We start from the raw sequence: 25,866 nt of genomic DNA on the forward strand, positions 1-25,866 counted from the left end.
GTCGTTCGTGAACAGAACGGCTTTATTAGCCAACTCTGTGAGTTGTGTACGATCAGAACCTGCTCTCTTTGAAACTCTTCATCTATTTTTCTTTCTTTCTCTCATTTTTCTTTCTGTCTCTCATTTTTCTTTCTCTCTCTCTTTTTGTTTCTTTTCCCTCATTTTCTCTCGCTTTCTCATTTTGCCTCTCTCTTTTTCTTTATTTTGTTCTCTCCTCTTCTTTCTTTCTCCCTCTCCCACCCCTTCTCACTATCCTTCTCCCTCCTTCTTTCTTACTTTCTTTCTTCCTTAATTTTTTTCACTCTCTCCCTCTCTTTCTTTCTCTTTATTTCTCACTTTGTCGGTCTCTCTTTTTCTGTTTTCTGTAGCCGTTTCTCCTTCTCTCTCTCTCCTGCCCTTTCTCTCTTTCTCTTTCATTGTCTCCCTCTTCCTCTCCCCTTTTTCTTTCTCTGTCTTTTTCTCAACCTCTTTCTCTATATCTATTTCATTCCACCTCTCTTTCTCACACTTTCTTTCTCACTCTTTCACATTTTTGCTCTTTCTGTCCCTCTTCTCTTTCCTTTTCTCTCTCTCTTTCTTTCTCACACTCTTTATTCATTGCCCTTTCAGGTTTTTGCTCTCTCTCTCTTCCTTTTCCTCTTTCGCTTTCTCCCTCTACCCCTCCCTCCACCTTTCTCTTTCTCTCATTCCCTTTATCTCGCCCCCTCTGCCTCTCTTCAGCTCTATACCTTTATTTCTCTTTAGCTTTCTCGATAGCTTTCTATCTTTCCTTTTTTCCTATAGTTCTTTTCCTCTTTCTGTTTCAATATTTGTTTCCCTCTTTCTCTTTCCATCTTTTTTAGTATAAACAATTTGAAAGTTTCAATTAGAATATCTTCACAGCCTATTGAAATGAAATGAAATGAAATGATCTGCATTTATATAGCGCTTTTCAAGTCAATGACTTCCCAAAGCGCTTTACATTGTGCTTCACATTTCCCAATGGCGGCCATGATCTGTGCAGCCATGTCAGGCGCTAACCTGCTTATTGGGGGTTCAATGTCTTACCCAAGGACACTTCGACATGTAACACGGACAAGCCGGGATTCGAACTGGGATCCCTTAATCCTAAAACGATCGCTCTACCTCCTGAGCTACTTGAAAATAATGAAGGATATTATAACAGAGTAGCATTATACATTTTCAAAATGAATTAATTTGCACTAAATAAATAATGGGTGCGTTATTATTAGTTATAGATGATTAGATATAATAACAATAGTAAAACATAAAATCTGAAGAACAGTTCGGGAACCGTTAGAGTCAACTCTTTTCAGTGAGCTAAGCTGAAAGAGACGGTTCACTAAAGAGAGCCGAAATTTCCATTACTAATTGGCTAGGGAGGGTCATACGTCATAAGTCACTTGGCCCACTGTGCCGCTCTTCCAGTGGGACACAAGAAGGCCACGTTCGTCTAGTTGTTCTTACCTAAATTAATCACGTCATGGGGAAAATCTAATCTATACAAGGCATATTGTATACCAAATGAAAATATAATCTCCCAATATGTTATCTTAATAGCATACCTGTCAACCTCCACGGCTCCATGCCCTAACAAAATGTTGTATTTTCCCTTTTAAAATACAAATTAATCTTACACCATATTTTTTTTCAAACGTGTTTATTGATGTAGTTTAACATGTAATATTGAACATGTGTTTCGTTATATCATATATATTGTTAATTAGCATTTTGTTGTGAGATACTGAGTTGCTCGACATGAATGAGGTTTATTATAAAAAAAAGTTCAAAAATGAAGTAGCTTGGACGTTTACTGGGGAAGGAAAAATTACATGCAAATATAATTAAGTAGAATAATACATTTTCTTATTCAAATTATTAATCAATTTTCTGCATTAAATTATTGTTGGTAATATACTGATTAAAGGGATAACCACAAACCTGTCTTTTTCATTTTCTCCTTTTATACTAACTTCTTTATACAACAATAATGATTCGTAATATCATGCATCAAAGCAAGTGAGCCGTTTGAGAGCCGTCTCTCTTTAATGAGTTGAGCCAAAAAAGCCGGTTTTCTAAAAAGAGACGGACTTCCTTTCACTACATAACTACCACATGAAATCCGAGGCGGCGGATGCATGCGCACAGTAGCATCCAACCGCTCGCTTCATTTGCAACGAAAAAAAACGATACCGAGATAGTGGCTACCGCGGCGAACTCATTTGACTTGATTGATCTGCCGTTTCGTCATAGTCTGTGTATACTGGATGGTACCCATAATTGACAAATTTGCATTTTTCCGTACAGATTTTCTTGTACGTCGTATACGTCTTAAAATGCATAATAAACGTACTTCGTACAACAAAAACATACAGGTTGACAGGTATGTAATAGTGATGGGTACTGCTTTTGGGTATACCAAACTGCGGAGTGATATGGAGTCCTACCACTGCAATAGATTTACAGAAAAAGACAAACATTATCTTTTTTTAAGTGCTGCATTTTGTTCATTGAGAGTCATTCATCACTATTTGTGAAAAATCATCAACCTGATTGTTTCATTTTTCCTTATTTTTGGACAATGTCGCTGCTAAAGTCATAGCATTCCTGTCTGATGTGGATACAATTGTGGCCATTTTACAACCAATACCCTGTAAATCTCACCTTTAGATACTAATATTCTTTTTATTTTATTGTTTTCTTTTATGTCTTTATTTTCATGTTTATTCTAAACTTGTTGTAAACAATGTACACTAATATTGGAACTAATGACAATAGAGACTATCACTGTTCTATTTAATCGTCAAGGAGATAAATAATGACCAAAGTATGTTTTTAAAACTATGAAAATGATTTAAAATTTATTTTAAAACAGGGGCGGTTTTATGTTCAGAGCTTTGGGGGTACAGAGCACCCAGAGCAGGGTGGGCAAACTACAGCCCGTGGGCCTCATGCGCATAAAAATATTTGAATTTAGAGAAAACTAAACAAAATTAAAAACACATCAAATACCAGGGGAAAACAAGATCTTCCTTCCTGCCTGGCTGCCTGCCTGCCTGCCTTCCTTCCTTCCTTCCTCCCTTTCTCTCTCCAGTCTTTTCTTCTCACTCTTTCATGTTTTTGCTCCCTCTTTCTCTTCCTCTTTCTCTCTCCCTCATCCCCTCCCTCTCTCTTCCTCTCCCTTTTTCTTTCCCTCTCTGCCTCTTTAGCCTTCTCTTTTTTTTCTCTATCTTTCTTTGTATCTTTCTATATTTAGAAAAAGTTGGAAGTAGGGGAGGTGGCACGCCGGTTGAGTGGTTAGTTCTGTGGTCCTCGGATCAAATCCTCTTGTGTGGAGTCGGCATGTTCTCTCTGTGCTTGTGTGGGTTTCCTCCGGGCACTCCGGTTTCCTCCCACATTCCAAAAACATGCAGTTCAGGTGAATTGGCCAGTCCAAATTGTTTATAGGTATGAATGAGAGAGTGAATTGTCTGTCTCTGTGTGCCCTGCGACTGGCTGGCAACCAGTTCAGGGTGTTTCCTGCCCACTGCCCGAGGGCATCCGGGATGGGCTCCAGCACCCCCGCGACCCCACTGAGGATAAGCAGTGCAGATAATGGAAAGGTGGATCGAAATAGGGGGACCAAATCCTAAAACGATTGTGACACCTGCTGAATTTTTGAAGCAACTACAGCTCTAAATTAGTACAGTATTTTTGATACTTTATCAAACAATCTCCACCAACACACGACAATCGCATAAAAATGTGTAGATTTAGAGGAGAGAAAAAAAAACAAAAGGTAAAGGTAAAATAACCAAACCTAACCATCTAAGTATTCCCCATTAAGTTTAATGGCTCACAGACACTGTTTATGAATATACATTAAAGTCTGTGTCAAGAGAAAAAAAAGTTTCCAAGTTAACAATTATGTGCGAAAAAAATAGCCGTTAATATCCGAAAACCGTTTTTCTTGTGACGGAACAAAATTAAATCTCTCAACAAACGCCAAAAATAATGAAAAAATGTGATGTGCAATACACGTAGTGACCAGCAGGTGTCAGTAAATATAAACAAATGACGTTGCCCTGTGACGGCAGACCAGTTCCATGATCTTCCATTATGAATCGAATGGCGAAATCATGAATCATCATCACTGAAGCGCTAGAAGTCGCCGCTCTGTTTCCACTAGGCCCGATTCCACCTTTATTTTACAGTCGAATTCTTTTTTAAATCACTTTTCAGTGGCAAGCGATTCGGGTTTTGTTTGCTAGCAACACACTTAGCTTTGTCTAACTTCCACTTGAGTGAAAGATGGCTGACAACGGAGCACACCCGACGGAAGAGGACCCGGCCGCCGCCTTCTTAGCCCAGCAAGAGAGCGAAATAGCGGGGATCGAGAACGACGACGAAGGCTTCAATGGGGCGCTGGGTGACGGGGATAGCCAAGAGCCAACCGCCATTCCGATGAACAACTACGGCAAGTTTCAAATAGCAGCTACGAGTTAGCGGAGGCTAACTTAGCCGTGCTAGCTAACAAACATCAAAGCTCCACTCTTTAAATTCTAACAGTTTGGGGATTTTTCACGCTTAAAGTGTTAGAATATAACTCGCCGAGTGAAAAACAAAATGCCTGTCGTGTTTGATAACCCTATTGAGTATTATTCGGCAGCCTATAACAATTAAAGGTATGGACATCAACACTAGCGTTCTATCCAAGTACTAGCAAGAAGTCGCCTACATTCTTTTCTTAACTATTTTTTTACTTTTACTTTTTAATTGAATGCTAAACATTTTCACTCCCATGTGTAAAAAGTGAAGCTTTAGCTTTAACTCGCCAACCCGGAAGTCACGATGCTGTCAAACAGGTGCTGCAGCATATTTTTTGCAGGACTTTTCATTGTAATGATAAAACTCAAGGGCACCGAAAGTACATGTTTCTAATCTTTCTGCTGATTCCGTTTTCATGATGTTAGATCCTTTTGGAGAGGAGCCCGCCACAGTGAACGGGGATATATTTCAGGTGAGTCCATTGAGAGCTCTTCTTTTATTCAATTTAAGTTACAGTGGAACCTCGGTTCTCGACCATAATCCGTTCCAGAACCCTGTTCGAAAACCGATTTGGTCGATCACCGAAAATCGTTTTTGCCATTAAAAGTAATGTAAAATCATTTTAATCCGTTCCAAATCCTTGATGGCTTACCATGAACTTAAACATGAAGCTAACCCAGGCTATTCGTACGTTCGCGTTAGCGTAGTCTTCCGTACGAAAGACTGCACTAACATTAACGTGTAAAAATAAAAAAAATCAGGTCGTTTACACGTCATTTAGCACCGGGGTCTCCACAACAAGTGGTGAGCGGTTAAAGGATAAAGATGCTTGGGGCGGCAGTAGCTCAGGAGGTAGAGCGATCGTTTTAGGATTAAGGGATCCCAGTTCGAATCCCGGCTTGTCCGTGTTACATGTCGAAGTGTCCTTGGGTAAGACATTGAACCCCCAATTACCAGGTTAGCGCCTTACATGGCTGCACAGATCACAGCCGCCATTGGGAAATGTGAAGCACAATGACTTGAAAAGCGCTATATAAATGCAGATCATTTCATTTATGAATAGGATTTCTTACCTTTGTGGTGGTCTGCAGAAGCCATGCTCTATTCCCTCGAAAGAAGGGAAACTCGTACCTTTTCATATTTTGCTATTATTTCTTTCTTAAATGCAATAGTTGTACGCATTACTCTTCCCTTTTCACCTGTAGCAACTTTGCTGCTTGCACCGACCTTCTTCCGAGGCATAATTAGGGGTTAAAACACTCCGTTCGCCGATATTAAAAGCGAAAGCAAAAATAAAGCGAAAGCAAAAATAAGTGCGCGGTCACGTGACAACAGTTCTTCACGAGGGGTGGGGGCAATCTACACCCGTACGCCGCTCAGCATCGCCCCTAGCGTACCGGCGTTCGAACTCCGATTTTTTTGAACGAAAAGCGAAGCAAGAATTTCAATTTTTGGACGAGAACCGATTTGTTCGAACTGAGAGGCGTTCGAAAACCGAGGTTCCACTGTATATATCTAGAGCTTCTTCAGTTTTGTCATACGTGTGTGGTTAGTTGGTTACCTTTACTACAAATACGTTAAGGATTTATAGAAATCAGTGATTGTAGGGAAATAGGTAGATGCAAGGGACTAGTCAAGTCATGTTTATTTTGATAGCCCTCAATCTCAAAGGGCTGCACAGACCACAGATTATTGCAAACCACAGACTATTATGACACCATCCCCTGATCTAAAGCCGACATGAGGGTAAATAATACACAGATATTTTTAACATAAAATATAGGTTATTCATATGCTATAGAATAGAAGTGTGTTTTAAGCTTAGATTTAAACATTTTCACTGAGGTTGCAGATCGAATCTTAGGGGGAAGAGCATTCCACAGCACCGTGATATATTAACCGAATTAGAATTGACCTGAGATTAAAAATGTCAGTACTTTGTAGAACTCTAAGTACTGCACAGAAAATGAGTGTCTTTTAACTTTTGGATTAGTCACAAATGCAAGGCAACAAAATGCACTTAGCATCCAACCAGAAAGGCCTAGCAGTGTATTAATATTAAATATTTATGTATAAGAGTGCGGGAGTAAACCATTTGATGAGCCAATGTTTTGAACAGGATAATCATTCTGACTACTAAAAACAAGTATGATTGTACTGTATTTTTATTTGTCAGCAACACATTAACCAAACAAATCGAAGCAGATTATTATTCTAATTTCAATGCGTTCCTTTTCTTTTTTTTACTGTATATCACCATTTTTTTATTCCAGTAAATGGATGTAAAATACAATATGTATTTTAACTTTATTTTGGTTTTTATTTTATAGACAATCTTATTTGATGGAGAATGTTGCTTAGTATTCTCCTATTATATTAAAAACAATTCCTTGAACAATTGTACATAAAATAAGCAAAATTATCTGGCAGCAAGGATATATTCTATGTTGAAAGATTATTGAATTATTTGTCTTACTATAGTCCCCTATGATTTTCTGAATTGAATTTTTACAGTGTGCATTGTTGAAATTATTATTTAAAAAAAAAAAAAATTTCATTTCCATAGTTATAGGAAGCTTACGATGCAAACATAGCTACAAAGTTTTACAAATTACAACAACTCTAAAATGTATACAATACAAAAACCTTTTACACATGTTTTTGGGACTTAGCAGAACACATCTTTTACAAGGGCGACAAATGTAAATATATTGGGGTTCATTTTATGGGCTGTTCTCTTCATAAAACTTTGTGAAGATGCAGGCTGACCTTTTATTGAATGGCAAAATTAAAACAGCAGCGCAAGCGCAAATCCTTTTTTTTTTCTCCTCATACTGTAATGTAATTTTTCTACCCCAAAAGGAAACCAACGGACCCACGGACGGCTACGCGGCCATCGCGCAGGTAGATGTTCAGCGGCAGGAACCAGAAAGTCTCCGCAAGTGGAGGGAGGAACAAAAAGAGCGCCTGGAGGCTTTGGGTAAGTCAACGGGCAGCGAGGCATCAAACGGCAGGGAAGGTTACCTGCTCCAGTTCCCTTTTGTATAATTTGAGTTATTCTCCAGTCGCCGGAGTTCCCTTTAATCCTCAAGGAACGATGACAAGTAAATGCAGTTTCCTCCGATACAGTGGCAACCGTCGATAACGACAACAGAAAAATAATTCTGAGTTGCAATCTGGCGCTATTCTCCACGGAAAGGTTTGTTGTGGGAATGTCAAAAGTGCCCTGGCGGTGCCATTTTATAATGTAGGGCTTACACCACATTAAATGCGACACAGCCCTAATTTGTTTTCTCATTTGATGCTGTAGCAAAAGAAAAAATATGTGCTTGTTTTTGTAGTCTCGTTCTTGAATGGTTAAATCCGAAAACGCGTGACTTGGCTAACTTGCCTTAAGTGTTTTGCAGCCAATGGAGTCGATCGTTCAATTCGCCGCACTAATGGCGTCAAGTGCGTGCAGGGTTTCAGTCTAACCAAATCGCCTTTATTTTGTTTGTCTACTTGGGATATGCCTGAGCTAGACTCTGCATCCAAAGCGGCCGAGGCGGAATGGAGGGAGAAGGCCAAGAAGGAGCTTGAAGACTGGCACGTGCACCAGAGCGAACAGATGGAGAAGAACAAGGCCAACAACAGGTCAGCGATATTTCACACCTTGTTATTTATTCCCGAGAAATTAGAAGCAACGTTTAGCGTTTTTTTTGAGTGATGAAATTTCCCCTAATTAAAAAAAAGAAGTTCTTTCAGTAAAAGGTGAGTCATCTGTTCAAGGATTTTACTACTGCAGTGAGTTTATTCTGTTGCTCTTTCATACTTTCCTTACAGACTCCACCCAAGTCTGACACGGTATCACTTGTGTTTTCCCCTTTGTCCACTAACCCACTGTTGTTGTTTTGCCGTGGTTGTAAAATCTTACACAGGGGTCACCCACCTTTTTGAAGTCGGGGGGTTACTTTTTTGGGACAGATTAGCGCAAAAAGACACCAGTTGTTTCGAATGATAACTTGTGTTATTACTATTTTACTATAATGTTATTACCAAGTGAGTGTTATTTGGAGTAAGGTAGATTGGTTTCAGTCAACCGCTGAAACATTGCCTTCTATATGGGCATTGAATGATTAACATATAAAATACAGTATAGGCAAACGTTTAAAGTAATTTTGGAAGAATTTATTATGTATTTAAAAGCACTGGAAAACGTCCCAAAACATGCCATTGTTGAGTAGCTTTCTTTCTGTGATCGTCCGAGGAACTTAACATTCATACAAATCAGTAGGTGGCAGTGGATCACATTTTATTTTCCTTTAATATACCAATTATCTTCTCATGTGCTAGTACAGGGAAATATATTAAAGACCATATTTGTATGATGAAGCTATTTAAGATTGCACTGCAAAAAGTACTAAACTTTATCAAATCAATCAAGCATCTTAGACATAATTTTCTTGTTTTACTCAAAACGTTTTTTGTTCCTCTGGCAAATGTTTGCTCATTTTTAAGTATTATTTTTGTTCTTTTCTTGGAAAATGAACTATAAATGCAATTAATCTTGACAAAAACCTAAACTTAGTAGTAACCAAAATAAATAGCCCGTATTACCTCCTGAGCTACAGTGGCCACAAAAAATGAAAAAAAAAACTTTCTGCAGTCGATTTGGGCAATTGAATTAATTTTTAAAAGGTTTCAAGGACACCTTTAGTTTATTTTAGTGAGGAGTTATTTGGGCTAAAAAAAGGTTGGGAACCACTGATTTAAAGAAACTGACTAGGCCTCTCAGAAATAAAATTTTCCTAGAAAACATTAACAACACATCGCTTGGGAGCTAATTTTAGAATTGGTCCGTGAGCTACTCAGGCGGTGCCCGCGGACCCCAGGTTGGTGACCCCTGGTCTAACGTGTTTGCTTGTTGTGTGGTACTGACACTCTTCTCCTTCTCTTTCCTGCTCACTTGGCCTTGCCTGACTACCACTACTAAGGATTGCGGACAAGGCTTTCTACAAGCAGCCCAACTCTGAACTAATAGGCTTTGTGTAGGTGTAGAACTTTTGTGCTTACTATGTTAGATATTGGCCTCCTTTAACCAACTAACATTTTGTCACCCCCCCACCCCGGACTATCCTAAGCACAGTTGATTTGTTTGATAACATTACTGGTTTAAGGATAGAGTACCATAAGAAAACAAGAATACTGTAATCCCTGGCGACTTCTCAGACGTATTTCATGAAAACTACTCCGCGATCTATTGTGCCTGATCACATATTGCTGTGGGCAATGACCTGCAGATAGCGTTTTTGGATCTTTATTTTGGTTTGGGCTGCCACAAAAGTGAAGTGCACCCGTTCCGTTATCCCCGATAGCATATTTCTTTGAGCAGGGACCAGAAGAATGCACTTGCGGGGCTGGCGACTTTTTTTTTTTTGTCCGTTGCTGTAATTCCGACTAATGAACTGCATTCATGCGGCCGCAATCCATTACCCTCAATCCCATATTGCTGGCTAAGACTTTTTGGGAGGTCTTCATTGACCTGAAAAGCGCTATATAAATGCAGACCATTTACCATTTTTCATTTAAGGCGACATGTCACTATGCCCCGCTTTAAATAAAATGCAGTTGGGGCCACAGTCCTTTATCGAGCACATTATTTTTCCGGTTCTGTCTGCTGAAGGGTGCCATTGTGACCCATATTAAGTGTTTGGCCGCGATCCAGTTTTTCGTAGTTAAAAGTTGAACTGCACTTATGTGGCTGTGACTCATTATGCCCGATCGCATATTGTCGCGAGCAGGGAGCACACTTACGGGCATGATGGTTTTTTTTTGCCGTTGCAGTATTTTCATGCAGCTGCGATTTCCTGCAGAGGACACTTATGATCGGAGACGTACCATTCTGGCTGTCTCAAAATGAAATGCAGTTTTTGCCACAATCTATTTTCTTCTTACCATTGCTGAGAGAAAGGGCAGGCGGGGTGCTTTTTCTTTTCTTCGCTTCTGGCTGCTGAAATGTGCCATTGTGACCCGCTTTTAGTTATTTGCCTGTGATCCTTTATTTATAATCCACTATTGAGAGTGGGAGGGTTAAGAGAGAAAATTTGTGTCACCAAGGCTCTTCTTTTCTGTTAGTTTCTCAAATGCAATGATTGCTTTCGGGATCCTTTATCCCCGGTGACCGGGAGGGACATCAGAGCACATGTTAGAAATGGAGGAACCTTGCTGATTTTCGCTGATCGCGGGGAATTCTGTTTCCTATCAACTGGGATAAACGAGGGATAACAGTATTTGAAATACTTGCGCAATTTGGTTGTTTACCAAGTCACAAAAGGTGGGGGGTGCTCACTTTTGCAAAAAAAAAAAATCGTATCCACATTGCAATGTGTTAAGTAGAAAAAGGGGTGAAATGTTGAAATGTGGATGTAGTGTAATTTCAATATTTTATTGCCTTGATTTATTTCACAATTTTAGAATTATAACACTTACTTGAATGTATCAAGTACAAAAATTATTCGCTTGATATAACTGAGTATCAAATAAGTAATTGAATAATCTAATTTTAATGTATTATAATTGCAGCACAATGTGTTACTTCTCAGTGCTAGACATTTCCATGCTGAATCTTTTAAAATGTAAGAAGCGGACATGAATGAGTTTGTTTTTGCTTTTTTAAGACTGCGGCTTAAAATCTGGTGTGCCTTATACAAAAACAAATTGCAGTTTCTTCTCTAAAGGTGTTGTCTGTAGTTTGGAATTTAGGGTATTGGCTTTTCTAAACCCTAATCCACTTGGCAAACCTATATACATCCAATAAGAGTTTTTAAAGCTATTGAGATGGAAAAATAGTCTGCAAAAAATTCTTAGGCCGCCAGGTGGTCTTTGGCAACAAGTGACTAGTTTTCCTTTCCCCAGAGCGTCAGAAGAAGCCTTTCTGGCGGAGAGCGATGGCGACGGACCCGCTTCGTCGTGGGAACGCGTGGCCCACCTTTGCGATTTCAACCCCAAAACCAACAAGCAGGCCAAGGACGTATCCAGGATGCGCTCCGTCCTCATCTCGCTCAAGCAAACGCCTCTCGTACGTTAAAAGTGGGCGCACCTCGCACTAACTTTGCCTTTTTCGCTCGTCGTCACAAAAAAGTTTAGATTGCCCCCCCATAGCTTTTCTCGACGCCTATACTTACACTTGTGTGTATACAAACTTTTACGATTGAAGAAAATATTGTTACAGTAAGTTAACTATTTCTTACCCTTTTAAGTTATGATTTGGGTCAATTTGAAGTTGTATTTCTTCTAAGATTTTGAGCGCTCATTTTGTTTTTTATTACTCGCAGATTGTAACCATTTATGCCTGTCATGTCCAACCGCCATCCACAGAATGATAACACGATACAGTTTCAACATCTTATACCCTGAAAAGTTTTAGACACTCTAAAGCGGATAAAAAGTAACTTTGTTACTGCGTTAAGATCCTGATTTTCAAAGCTCTGGTTATGTTTTTTATTCCCCCGTTTTGTTCACATTTTAGAAGCTGCTGTCAATTCTGTCAACTTTCACAATTTTTTTTCACATGTTGCCTATTTAGATATTAGGAAAATGGATCGAAGTGAATGTTAAAGGGATTGGTCAATTAAAAAGAAAATATGGTAAGATCTGCAGTTTGTTTTGGAATATTTTCTATTGATCGAAAGGCCACATACAGGTAAATGTACATATTTATTTTCTTACTCTTTGACTCTGGTAGCTATATTTCACATTTGAAATACAAATGTCCTAATTAAATGTGCCCAAATAGGTAATAAACAGGTAAACAACCTCTTTGAAGGTGAGCTACTTTTATACCTGATTAGCTCAAAGGCCTATGTTATAATTGTTAGTACCGGGTTGGAACCACTAACATAAGCCTTTTGTCAGAGCATTAGGTGATTTACATATATTATGGGTCAGTAAAAAGAAAATTGGGAAGGATCCTCTATTAAAACTCGGATCATGTCTGATTCCTCATGCCAGTACGAAATCCCATTTCCTAGAAAATCACGGACATCTCTGGTGAGCTATTTTCAGTACTTATTGTTATTACAAGGTTGTAATCATCTGAAGTAAGGTCAAAATAGTCACTAGAAACAAGCATGCCAGTTACACAAATTTCCTAGAAAATCACAATACAATGACGTAAAACAGTTTGCAACGAGACTAGACATGTACTGCATTGGATTAAGAAGTTAAGCGCTCGTCGTGGGATCAAGAGGTCGCAGGTTCGATTCCAGATCCTCCGTGTTATATGTCGAAGTGTCCTTGGGCAAGACACCAAATCCCGAATGCCCCCGATAGCAGTTAGTTAGTTGCCTCGGTTAGTTAGTGTGTAAAAGGGAAAAGTGTGAAGCACATTGTAAAGAGCTTTGGGAGGTTTTCATTGACTTGAAAAGCGCTATATAAATGCACGCCATTTACATTTGATGTCACCGATAGAGAGTACAGCTTGTGTATACGACAAAACTTGGCCAATAGTATTAGTTTTTAAAGGTTTTTTTTTTTTCAGATTTGTAATTCTTTTGGCTATTTTTTGTATAAAATCATTATTCATTACAATTTTCACAAATAACCACAGAATGATGGATTATAGAATTACTTTCATTTCAAATTCATTAAATTTACATCAACTAATGTGATTGTACAATTAATGCAGTACAATTAATACACTGTAACTATTTTAATATTTATATTAATAATGGGAAAAAATACAACATAATTAAGGATTATGGTAAAAAAAACTTTTCAGAACATTTGCAAATAAAACTGCTAACTATCTGAAAAAAAACATTTATATTCATTTTATACTAACATGTTTATATTCATTAAGTTTATTTGAAAATTCAATATACAGTATCAGTTGTCTTTAGTAAGCGATGCCTGCAGAGAATCTTGGCAGTATTTGTTTTTATTTTGTTCGAATGACGAAGAAAAACGGCTTAAAGAAACAGGCTATCGAGTGTGTAACTACAATGTAAATAATTGACAGCATGTTGGTCACTCCTTTTGGCTCTGGTAAATTGTTTCACTGTGTTCTTACAAAAACCGAAATCCTTTTTAGATGATCAATAATAAGTTATTTTAATAATGCTCATCTTGGGATAAAGAGGTGCCAGGTTCGAAACCCAGCTCTTCTGTGTACTATGTTGAAGTGTCCTTGGGCAAGGCACTGAATCCCTAATTCCTCCAAAAAGCAGGTGGTTGCCTTGCATGGCTTACTCCCTATTGGTGTGTGCGCGTGTGTGTGTGTGTGAATGGGTAAGTGTGAAGCACATTGTAAAGCGCTTTGGGAGGACTTCAGTGACTTGAAAATCTCTATATAAATGCAGACCATTTAAATGTACATTTAATAGAAAAAATACATATGTTGAAAGAAAAAAATTCCAGCGAGAACATTAGTCGGCAAAGGGAACAGCTAATCATTAAAAAAGAAGAATACATAAAAATGTATTCTGATTGCAGTGAGTAGATACAATTTGCCTATTTCAGGTATCATTAATTCTACAGTATTTTTTCAAATAGAATAGTCTTTGATATTAACGTGAAACATTGTATGCTACAAGATTAAACATGGCACTCCGGGGTAAAACAACATGGTTTGAGGTCATCAAATGAGCAAAGCCGAACAGCAATCAAACAAGAATTTTCCACATAAAATGTTTAGCTTTTTACTGGTTTTTGTCATTGTCCAATGAAATTTGTTTGATTTTACACTTCATTTGCACTTTTCGAATTCATGAAAACAAACAGAACCATAACATCCTTTTTGTGCTGTTTACTCTTCCCCTCCTATTATACTTGCAAGAAGTGATAATAATTTTACCACATTACATTTTTCATAAGTGACGGTATATTATTTAAATACAATTCTAAAGTATACGCGATAAAGCACAGCAGATCTTTTGTAGGCCACATTTGCAAGGACAAAAATACTGCCCTCGAACTACAACAAGGCTGTTTCACTTCTGAGTATGTGAAAAACGTACACATTCTATATAATTTAGTGACTTCAAACACTTTGCATTTGGACGATTGCGTTGTAGCCACTTGTCCGTCACTATTTAGATTTAAGCGCGGCTCCGACCACACCGACAACCATGGCGGCGACAGTGAAGCCTTGGGCCAGGATGCGGCTGCGCATCAACAATTGCGACTGCTGGGTTTTGCCTTGGTGGAAGGCGCGAAGGCCCCACATCAAAGCTCCTGCAGTCCCCAAACAACCTGAAAACAAAAGTATATGGTGGCGTCACCATGAATGAAACACTGGTTCCCGTGCTTAGAGCAAGCACTACAGTGGCTTGCGAAACTATTTGGCCCCTTGAACTTTGTGAATTTTTGCCACATTTCAAACTTCAAGAAACTGTAATTTCTTGTGAAGCAGTAACAATGAGTGGGACACAATCATGAAGTGGAACACACTTTATTGGATATTTTAAACTTAAACATATACACACATATATATATATATATATATACACATATATATATAGATATAGATAGATAGATCTATCTATATCTATAAAACGGAGCCATATCCCCCTAGTGGGAGGTGGCTAGGGTCAAGAACAGTCCGACTCTTTTTGGGAGATTGATACCGAGCAGGGGATTCCCAGCCCCCTCGCTCAACCCAACTGGTGTGTTGGGAGTCATTAAGTGATCAAACCCCCCAATTCCAACCCCTAAATGCCAGGCGCCATTGCAGGGAGGCAATGAGTACCAATGTTAGAAGTCTTAGGTATGACTCGGCCGAGGCTTGAACCTGCAACCTCCCAGTCTCGGGGCGGGGGCCCTACCCCCAAGTCCACCGAGCTGGTTTTTAACAAATAAACAAAAAAGTGGGTGTGCAAAATTATTCAGCCTCTTTACTTTCAGTGCAGCAAACTCTGTCCAGGAGTTCCGTGAGGATCTCTGAATAATTCAATGTTGATGTAAATGACTAACGATGATAAATGGAATCCACCTGTGTGTAATCAAGTCTCTGTATAAATGCACCTGCACTGTGATAGTCTTAGAGGTCTCTTTGAAGCGCAGAGAGTATCGTGGAGAACGAGGAACACACTGGGCAGGCCCGAGATACTGTGTGGAGAAGTTTAAAGCTGGATATGGATACAAAAAGATTTCCCAAGCTTTAAACATCCCAAGGAGCACTGTGCCAGCAGTAATATTGAAATGGAAGGAGTATCAGACCACTGCAAATCTACCAAGATCGGGTCGTCCCCCTAAACTTTCAGCTCATACAAGGAGAAAACTGATCAGAGATGCAGCCAACAGGCCCTTGATCACTCTGGATGAACTGCAAAAGGTCTATAGCTGAGGTGGGAGAATCTGTCCACAGGACAACAATTAGTCATATACTGCTCAAATCTAGCCTTTATGGAAGAGTGGCAAGAAGGAAACCATTTCTTAAAGATATCCATAAAAAGTGTCGTTTGAAGGTGCTCTGGTCAGATGAGACCAAAATCGAACTTTTTGGCAACTATGCAAGACGTTATGTTTGGTGTAAACGCAGCACAGCTCTTCACCCTCAACACACCATCCCCACAGTCAAACATGGTGGTGGCAGCATCATGGTTTGGGCTTTCTTTTCTTTAGCAGGGACAGGGAAGATGGTTAAAATTGATGGGAAGATGGATGGAGCCAAATACAGGACCATTCTGGAAAAGACCTGACTGAGACTGGGACAGAGATTTGTCTTCCAACAAGACAATGATCCAAATAATAAAGCAAAAGCTACAATGGAATGGTTCACCAAAAAAACACATCAAGGTGTTAAAATGGCCAAGTCAAAGTCCAGACCTCAATCCAATTAAGAATCTGTGGCAAGAACTGAAAACTGCTGTTCACAAACGCTTTCCATCCAACATCAATGAGCTCGGGCTGTTTTGCAAGGAGGAATGGGCAACAATATCAGTTTCTCGATGTGCAAAACTGATAGACATACCCAGAGCGACTTGACGCTGTAATCGCAGCAAAAGGCGGCGCTACAAAGTATTAACTCAAGAGGGCTGAATACTTTTTCTTTTATTTGTTAAAAAAGTTCAAAATATCCAATAAAGTATGTTCCACTTCATGATTGTGTCCCACTTATTGTTGATGCTTCACAAGAAATGACAGTTTTATATCTTGATTTTTGAAGTCTTAAATGTGGCAAAAGGTCACAAAGTTCAAGGGGGGCAAATAGTTTCGCAAGTCACTGTATAATAATAATAACATGACACAGTTGTTTATGTTGTAGTTTCTTGAGTGTTACTTGTTTTTATACTCTGACCCTTAAACCTTGACCGTTGCTGTAAAATCCCCCTAAAATCCCAAATCCAAGATATACCCAAAGTAAATTAAAATAATTACTGCAAGTGCTACGCACAATGAATCATCTGAATTGGGACACACAGAAAAAGTTTTTTCTTTCTCATCAGAATCTTTTTCAATGAAATGCCTGCGGGTGAGTGTAGCATATGCATCTTAGCTGAAAAAACAGGTGGGACATTAGCTTGAAGCCTGATCTGGTACCTTGTCAAATTTAATTACAAACTAAAAAACTAAACATTGTATTATACACATTTTTCTAAGGGTAGGACTAGGCATTTCCAAAAGTGGCCATTTGAAGAAGACCAGTTTACAGCACTAAAACCTTTGCAACTGTATTTTACTAAGGCCATTGTTTTAGACATTTTGAAAGAGTTGTAAATGTTTGACTTCTTTTGACAGAAAATCACTGATAGGATATTTCAAAATACAACTTGTATAGATTAAAAATAAAAAAATAAAGGACACTGTATATTATTTTGCCACGAGACTTTGCTGTATGATGTAGTGCGAAAAAAAGTGCTAAAAAACAGCAGAAAGAATCCAAACTACAGAGACTAAGTGATAAAAACAGATTACCGGTACTTTTATTTTGTCCCCCAAACTTTTTGAGGTACTGTAGTGGGGTACCTGTAGCAGCAAGATGGCGAACAATTATATCAGATTGCCTTTACGTGAAGCTTGTGTTATGTAAAGTAAATGCTAATTTCTAGTCCAACTATTTCAAAAGATGCATGTTTGTATGATAGTTCGTGTATTTTTGCTTATTATTTAAATCAAAATATATATTTTTTTATTTTTTTTAATCCATGAAGGTTTATTATACCACAAGGAGTCTCTAAGTAATACACACTGCCCATTTACTTATTTAGCCCATTTATGGGTTTTTGTTTTTCTAATGGGCTTTATTAGGTGACAAAGAATAATTTTAGAAGTCAAAATGCTGCACTTTCATATAAAGTAGTGCCTCGATTATGTATTGTCAAGTCCCCCCCTTGGAAGAAATCCTCCCTCCATGGTTGCAGTGAAGTGCTAAGTACACTTCGTCAAACTTCCTTATCTTAGCTTTCGGGAGACTTGTTTTTCGCTCCACTTCTCTTCGCCTGTCTCCACATCAGTATTAAATGTTGTTTTTCATAGGGTCATTAGAAAGACTGCTACACTTCATACTCAATGCTTATACTATATACTTATTTAACATACCTGTCAACCTCCACAGGTCCATGCCCGTACAAACTGTCGTATTTTCCCTTACAAAATAATCTTGCACCATATTTTTTGTTTTCGGAATGATGCATGATGGGAAATCCCCAGGCGGCAGACGCATGCGCACAGTAGCATCAAACCTCTCACTTCGTTTGCAATGGAAAAAAACCCGATACCGAGATAGAGGCTACCGCGAGGAACTCGTTAGACTTGATTGATTTGCCGTTTCGTGATAGTCGGTGTTTACCGGATTGGTACCCACAATTGACAAATTAGCGTGTTTTCATACAGTTTTTCTTGTAGGTCGTACACGTCTTAAAATGCATTATTAACGTACTTTGTAAGGCAAAAAACGTACAGGTTGACAGATATGTTAATGCACCACGTCGAGGCTAAATGTAAACACACTCTGCAAACGAGAACTCCACTTCCCCTTGTGTAGTGAAGGTGCAATTGCACTTAATTCTGGAAAAGTCTAAAAAAAAAATGTCCCCGAAGTGAAACGGGCCCCCGTCCCTCGTTCACAGAGCCGTAAGCCCTACGATTAGAGAACCACCGACATAAACCGATGCAATAGGCGCGTCATTTGTACAGTTCTAAATTCTAATCCAAAGATTTTGACAGTTAAAGAAAAATAAACATGTTCCATTTGACGAGAATGAGCACGGAGAATACATTTTAAATATTTTTGTTTTTATTTAATTCACTACTGAACCAAGAACTGAGACTTTAAAAAAAATCGAACTTTTATCAGGGACACTATGTACGTTCCAAAACATTACCAGCGTCCAGGGTCTCCGGCTTGTGTAACTCACCTATCGGGACGAAGGGGTTGTCCTTCATTTTCCTCGTGAACTTCCCTTTAAACGTTTCATCTTGAGTTCTCGACAAGGGACTGAAGCCTTCGATGACCGGAGGCTGCAGCATGTCAAAGGGAATGTTTCCCGTGTTCGAGGTAGCTGTCGTTGGTGCTCGCTCCGCTACGGCTGGACTTGCGGGCGCCGCCATATTTTGATGGGCTATCAAGATTTTTCTTCTTCTTCGAGTTTAATGACAGTTAGCAAATATCACCTTGGTGCATTGCCGCCCCCTATCATTCCAAATATTTTTCTCTGTTCCACTCCTGAAAATCTACTTTTAAAAATGTTAAAATTATCCCTTGAGGTCTTTTATTAAAGTCGAACAAACCTTTTTGTCATATGTTCTTTAATCCTACTTCTAGTAGAAACTCGTGTTGGAAATAAACGCACTTCCGCTTTGAGATGCGCTTCACAATAAAAGCTTTTACAGTTTAGTGGCAAAGTTCGTTCAGTAGACCAGAAATAGAAAACAATCAGTAAATGTTCTTATAATGAGTGGTCTCACTTAAAACGGGATACAACTGTACAAATACCCTCAAAAATTTTAACCGGTTCTAAAGGTTGATGGATCAGATCTGGCTCAAAGGACCAAATGAAAAGTTTATGAATAGAATAGAAAGAAGAGGATTATAATTTACTTTTATTGTCATTCTTTGTAACCATGCACACAGAACGAAATGTCGATACACCTGCTGCAGCCAAACAGGGCGCAGCCATTTTAGTCATTAGGTGACCAAACCCCCCAATTCCAACCCTTAATGCCGAGCGCCAAGAAGGGAGCTGGTTTAAAAAAATGACCTGCCTTTATATAGCGCTTTTCAAGTCAAGACTTCCCAAAGCGCTTTACAGCGTGCTTCACATTTCCCAATAGCGGCCGTGCAGCCATGTAAGGCGCTAACCTGCTTATTGGGGGTATTAGGGGTTCAGTGTCTTACCCAAGGACACTTCGACATGTAACACGGAGGAGCCAGGATTCGAACTGCAATCTCTTGATCCCAAGAAGAGCGCTCTACCTCCTGAGCCACTGCTGTCCCACTTTATGGTTCAACACTCGAAATAAAAAGACATAATTACCTCACGTTCAGCCCCTTAGCAAGGTATTTTTAAATTTTTCTCAACCTGAGGGGTGACTTTTTTCTTGCCCTCGTGTAGAATTTAGATCAGAGTGCGTTGTAATGGTGGTCTCTGCAGCCCTTTGTGACTTGTGAACAGGGGCTATGCAAATAAACATGACAAGACTTGCTCAGGAGATAATACAGGCTATTCATTTTGGTCAAGGGCGTAGTTTTTGCATGGATGAAGGGGACGTGTCCCCACCAAAATTGAGCAATAAATGCAGGGTTGGCCAACCCGGTCCTCTAAGGTCGCATATGTATGTTTTTAGAGTTTCTCTGCTCCAATACAGGTGATTCCAATAGCCTGGATTATTATCAAGCTCCCACTTAGCTTACGAACAATCTCAAAATGTGCATCACCTGAGTTGGAGAAGAGAAACCTCCAAACATGCTGGGCCACAAGGCTCTGGAGAACCGGGTTGGCCAACCCGAAACTAGTGTTTTGTCTCCACCAATAAAACATGATCCCCTAAAATATGAGCTATTCCCACCAATGCCACGACCAATCAAGTCCTTGATTTTAGTGAATAGCTTTTCTGCAATTTGGGATTTTATTACATTTTAATGTTTTTTTGTTTTGTTTTTCTATACACCTTTTTTTTGAACGAAAACAAAAGTACTTCAAATTAGCAAAAATAATCTACCCTCACAACTATTTTTTTCATGTTCTTTTTTCAGTTCTCTTAATAAAACGAAGTTTTAAAATCAGGACAACTCTGTGCAAGATTTCCCTGTATTACCTCATGAGAAGATAATTAGTATTTCAAGATAATAGTATTTTGTTGCCAACTTCTGATATGGATGTAAGTTACTTGGCTGATTACTTTTGATCTATAGTCCCAATTACAGATTGGTTACAGCCATGCAATTTAACGGGGGTAGCCATCCGTGTGCCCTCTTCATACATCTTGATTGCAAGCTTTGTTTCCATGGTTATCATGTTTTAGCTTCTTCCTTTGGCATCACTCCAAGCCTTGGGATAGACAGTACTTAAATCACAGTATTGTATCGCAGTCTTTACACAGCAAATGAGTTTCACCGATAGCAGCCCTGCAGCATATGTTGTTGACCAATAACAGAAATGCATCTTAGAGACGTAACTTGTCATACACACAAACACCACAAATTTTGAACTATTTAAATTTCCGGCCATGCGATATACTTTGTTGATGCATAGTGGGGGGGAGAAAAGTCCTAGGGTTAAGATGCCATATCGCAGGGGTCACCTCTACAACTAGGAGATAAAATGCTATCAGTTTATCATTTAGCACTTCACTAGACGTTCAACAACCTACCTCATACGAATATAATGTTACTCATGTCTTGTTCTTGCACATGTCGACTGCACTACGTTTAATGCTCAAATTGCACAATGTCTGACCATTTCCTGTTTCATGCTGACTATTTTTGCACTATGATGACTTTGCACCAAATGCAATATTGCACAACCGTTACGATACCGACGTTATCACGACAACCCTGTATGTAACATCCCACATGCCGACATTTCTTGTGTAAATACCATGTAAATTATAACTATAGCCTTATCCCCCTTGTCTTATAACATTATCTTCTCTGTTCCTTTATCTTCTTGCTCATACCTCACTATGAATGTGTAAAACTGGAGTGTCATGCCCAATTTCGTTGTCACAATATGTTAGCCCATTTGTAACAATGACAATAAAGGTATATTCTATTCTATTCTAACAAAACTGTACAGAACTGTACAAGTTTTCCAGTGTTTCATTAATCATTTTATTCAGATTTATCTTAAGTAAAATAACATACTACAGTACTTGGTTGTAATGGTATTAACAGGTTAACCCCCCCCCATTTCAGGCTGAAAAACACTCATTCTGCTGTAAGCATATGATTGATAGTTGATATTAAAAAGTAGGAGTACACAAACCAAAAACAAGTATTTTTCAACCTTTTTATTGAATATTAAGGTAAATATTTCACATTAATACAGGCTACATAAAGTAGAGCCACTATACGACATGAAATTTACTCTCATTTTAACCCTTTTTAGTATGTAAACAATTATACATGTATTTACCACTCTAAAAGGTTCTGATTTCTCTTTAGGTAATCATCAACTAGGTCTGGGCCAAGTTTAAATAGCTACTTCATGTCCAGCCCCTTGCAGCCAAAGAATGCGCGTTTAAGTCAAAATCGCTAAACTATGCAGAACGTCTCCTGTTGAACAGGCCTTTCGTCGCTCATTTTGTTTTGAATGATCAGAAAACTCAACTCGTCTCCTTGTTTCAAATAGGCACGTCAAGAATGGGCTCGGGAGAACTTGCAATTCTTCAACCTCTACTCTGCACTCTCACATCTCTAGTCATGTTAATATGTTGTACTTTTTTGTTTGTTCTTCGTCATCAATGGTCAGAATTATTCCTTGTTAAGCCGTGTTTTTCTTCTGTTTTTTGTTTGATTGCGAAGGACGCCGTCTAGTTGACGTGATTCAGGTGCACGTTGCCCACGTGTGGGGCCCAAGTGCCTGGCCAGATCTGAAAGAGGAGAGCAAAGAGTCAGTCGTGTATTGATAGTTTCGCGTGACATTACAGTCGTGACATCACCAAATTCAAACAGTGGGCCATATTGGATGTCACGGATCGACACTAGCTTGTAATTCCACAAATATATATTCTATTAACAAATGCGATTTTTAAACTTGCATGTACTTTTACCCATATATGATTTTTGGATCTTAAGTAAATCGCGAATATATTTGTGGATCCGAACAATGTGTGTAAACATTTTTGAGACAAATCTCTTCCCATGTAGGTGTTTAAAAAAGACGGGAATATGGAGCCAACAGGCAATTGTAGGAAATTCTTCCCATTACAATTTATCACTGGAAATGCTCCCTTAATGTTTTGAATGGCTGATAATAAATTCCTTAATTGATGCGTAATCCTTGCACCAATACACATTGCAGTGCCCTGTTTGTGTAACATGTACCTGTCCAAAAGGGGGCGATGACGCTTCACAATACCCCGAAAGTCAAACACAATGCGGTAAATTTATACCCATCTAATATGGGGATGTAGTCCACGTGATAATAACTATCTAATAAAAGTGAGGCGATACGATACGACTTCACCTGCTGTTGTGGGTCGGTGTTGTCAGCGTTGTTCGGAACCACTTTGATGATGGGACTCCAGGCGGGGTCACCTGCATGCAGACCATTGTACATGGGGCCCCCGGGTCCTTCTGCCATTGGCGGATGAGGGGGTAGCATGGTTCCTCCATACACTGACATAGGTAATCCCTGACACAGGGTAACAGAGGATATTTTAATGTAGCGAATGCCTATTATTGCCAGAGTAAGATCAGAAAGGAATGATGATAACGTAAATTCCGGACTTCAAGTCGCTTCTTTTTTCAATATTTTAAACACTGCAGCTTACATTACGATATGGCTTATTCTTTTTTTTCCTAAGAGGCGAATAGTCGCAAGGATGTCAGCGGGGACTTCGGACATGCACTGGGCCCTTCAGGCAGACCTCCCCCATCTGCGGTGCCTGTCAAGGCCCCGTGTTGATGTGTCCCCGGCGGAATAATTGGCCGTCGCCTAGTTACTGACTTAGAACTGGTGCACACCAGTGGAAAGCAACTATTTAAAAAAATAAAAATTGCGGGGGCGCGCCGCAGGTGATGACGCATTGTAATTTCTGCCATGTGCTCTGAATGTCAAAGTGAAGAAATTCAATGAGGTGTGGGTAAAGAGCGGGATGACTGACACCCTTCAATGGCCAAATGCCTCGCCATCTTATTAGTGACGCACATAAAAGGATGAACGAGATTCCCACTGTCCATATGGAGTAAGATCGGAATCTTGGCAGAATCAGCGGGAAATTGTCTAAGAAAAGTAACACATTGTGCCGCGATTAACACAATCAATTGCACTCTGTCCGCGGATGCTAACCTCAATCAACAAGTGTAGCAGTCAATATTAAATTGGCATGGACATAAAAGCAGGAATGCGGGGGAAAAAATCTCAATAAAACTCAATGTACTGAGATGACTAAAATTCCGTAACCTGGACAATCACAACAGCCTGTGGACTTGCTGTGCCATGCGGCTGATCTTAAGCTCTCCCAAAGTGATTTAAGAGACAGAGTATTGCTACTACTAGATTTTAAAAAGTCCTTATAGATACCGCACTCGTTACAAGCGGAGGAGGAGTACCAGATAATAGATAGATAGATAGATATAGATAGATAGATAGATACTTTATTCATCCCCTAAGGGAAATTCATATTTCCAGCAGCATCCCTGAGCTGAGAACAGTACAATAATAAAGCCAAAAGAATACAATATACAAATACCCAGTGTGACGTGCAAATGCCCACTGTAGCGTGTTATATAGAGTAACTAAATAGTGCTACACAGAATACATATTGCAGTAAGATTCGGTAATATCCAATGTAGGTGGTGTGGTTTAATGTGGGCCTTTACTCTGCCGGGTGGAGTTAAAGAGCCTCATGGCATGAGGAAGAAAAGATCTCTTCAGTCTGTCCGTAGTACAAGACAGTGACAGCAGTCTGTCGCTGAAACTGCTCTTCTGTCTGGAGATAATGCTGTGTAGTGGATGCGATGGATTGTCCATGATTGACCTCAGCTTTTTCAGTGCTCGTCTCTCAGCTACTGTTGTTAGGCTGTCCAGCTCTTTGCCCACAACAGAGCTCGCTTTCCTAGCCAGTTTATTGAGACGAGAGGCATCCTTCTTCTTGACGCTGCCTCCCCAACACGCTGCCGCATAGAAGAGGGCGCTTGCCACTACTGTCTCATAGAATATTTTCAGGAGCTTTTTGCAGATGTTGAAGGAGGCCAGCCTTCTGAGGAAGTAAAGTCGGCTTTGCCCTTTCCTACATAGAGCTTCTGTGTTGGCAGTCCAGTCCAGTTTGTTGTCCAGCTGCACACCCAGGTATTTGTAGGTCTGGACAACTTCTACACATTCTCCCTTGATGGTTACAGGAACCGGGTGAGTTCTGGTTCTCCTGAAGTCCACCACCATCTCTCTGGTCTTGGTGGTGTTTAGGTGCAGGTGGTTTGCGTCGCTCCATCGAACAAAGTCCTGAATCAATTTCCTGTACTCCTCCTCCTGTCCGTTTCTGATACATCCCACGATCGCAGTGTCGTCGGCAAACTTTTGCACATGGCAGGACTCAGAGTTGTACTTAAAGTCCGATGTATATAGAGTGAATAGGAACGGAGAGAGAACGGTCCCCTGCGGAGATCCTGTGCTGCTAACCACAGTGTCCGATGTACAGCCCCCCCGTTTCACATACTGGGGTCTGCCTGTCAGGTAGTCAGTAATCCATTCTACAAGGTGTGAGCTAACTCCCATCTCTGTCAGTTTCCTACTCAGTAGCAGATGCTGTATGGTATTGAAGGCACTGGAGAAGTCCAAAAATGTAATCCTCACAGCCCCCTTCGCCCTATCCAGGTGAGAGAGGGATCGGTGTAACATGTATACTCCACTCCCACCTTCTCCTGGTAAGCAAATTGCAGTGGGTCGATGGCGTGACGGACCTGTAGCCTCAGGTGGTGCAGCAGCAGCCGCTCCATGGTCTTCATCACATGTGATGTCAGGGCGACCGGCCTGAAGTCGTTGAGTTCCTCAGGTCTTGATTTCTTTGGGACTGGGATGATGCAGGATGTTTTCCACAACTGAGGGACCCTCCCCTGTTCAAGGCTCAGGTTGAAGATGCGCTGTAGAGGGTCTCCCAGCTCAGACGCACAGGCTTTCAGCAGTCGGGGGGATACCAGATAATTATCAGGCAGATAGTTAGCTGACTAATCACAGCCTAATATGATGTCAGTTTTTG

General features: G+C 39.8%; 3 protein-coding genes across 7 annotated transcripts in view; 1 reads left to right on the forward strand and 2 right to left on the reverse strand.

Moving 5' to 3' along the window:
* Positions 1-4,059: 4,059 nt before the first annotated feature.
* cltb (clathrin, light chain B) lies at positions 4,060-12,156 on the forward strand. Of its 3 annotated transcripts, none has more exons than XM_088343450.1 (6): positions 4,060-4,456; positions 4,953-4,999; positions 7,390-7,507; positions 8,049-8,160; positions 8,350-8,370; positions 11,422-12,156. In XM_088343450.1, the coding sequence occupies exons 1-6, from the start codon at positions 4,291-4,293 to the stop codon at positions 11,591-11,593; spliced, it is 636 nt and encodes a 211-aa protein (XP_088199576.1). In that variant the 5' UTR covers positions 4,060-4,290; the 3' UTR covers positions 11,594-12,156. The 3 variants fall into 3 exon arrangements, with proteins under 3 accessions (XP_088199576.1, XP_088199575.1, XP_088199577.1); XM_088343449.1 differs by lacking the exon at positions 8,350-8,370 and adding an exon at positions 9,501-9,554; XM_088343451.1 differs by lacking the exon at positions 8,350-8,370 and having other exon boundaries at positions 4,061-4,456.
* Positions 12,157-14,188: 2,032 nt separating this feature from the next.
* On the reverse strand, positions 14,189-19,251 carry higd2a (HIG1 hypoxia inducible domain family, member 2A). The gene is made up of 2 exons (XM_088343452.1): positions 18,864-19,251; positions 14,189-14,757 (listed from the first exon to the last, which is right to left on the reverse strand). Exons 1-2 carry the CDS (start codon positions 19,054-19,056, stop codon positions 14,594-14,596), a joined length of 357 nt encoding a protein of 118 aa, XP_088199578.1. The 5' UTR covers positions 19,057-19,251; the 3' UTR covers positions 14,189-14,593.
* Positions 19,252-21,942: 2,691 nt separating this feature from the next.
* ankhd1 (ankyrin repeat and KH domain containing 1) overlaps positions 21,943-25,866 on the reverse strand; it is a 33,499-nt gene continuing 29,575 nt past the window's right edge. For all 3 annotated transcript variants that reach the window (XM_088343455.1, XM_088343454.1, XM_088343453.1), the window contains 2 exons: positions 23,136-23,303; positions 21,943-22,539 (listed from right to left, as the gene is read on the reverse strand). In XM_088343455.1, coding sequence (XP_088199581.1) covers positions 22,480-22,539; positions 23,136-23,303 — 228 coding nt within the window. In that variant the 3' untranslated portion in view covers positions 21,943-22,479. The remainder of the gene's footprint in view (positions 22,540-23,135; positions 23,304-25,866) is intronic.

Source organism: Urocampus carinirostris, chromosome 9 (assembly GCF_059441175.1).
Source record: "Urocampus carinirostris isolate Australia breed hairy pipefish chromosome 9, RoL_Ucar_1.0, whole genome shotgun sequence".
Taxonomy (NCBI): domain Eukaryota; kingdom Metazoa; phylum Chordata; class Actinopteri; order Syngnathiformes; family Syngnathidae; genus Urocampus; species Urocampus carinirostris.

Coding starts and splice junctions, on each gene's coding strand:
- higd2a (XM_088343452.1), bottom strand. CDS start 19,056: ATGGCGGCGCCCGCAAGTCCAGCCGTAGCGGAGCGAGCACCAACGACA. Junction 14,758..18,863: donor CAACCCCTTCGTCCCGATAG/GTGAGTTACACA, acceptor TTTTGTTTTCAG/GTTGTTTGGGGACTGCAGGA.
- cltb (XM_088343449.1), top strand. CDS start 4,291: ATGGCTGACAACGGAGCACACCCGACGGAAGAGGACCCGGCCGCCGCC. Junction 5,000..7,389: donor TGAACGGGGATATATTTCAG/GTGAGTCCATTG, acceptor CTACCCCAAAAG/GAAACCAACGGACCCACGGA. Junction 8,161..9,500: donor AAGAACAAGGCCAACAACAG/GTCAGCGATATT, acceptor ACCACTACTAAG/GATTGCGGACAAGGCTTTCT.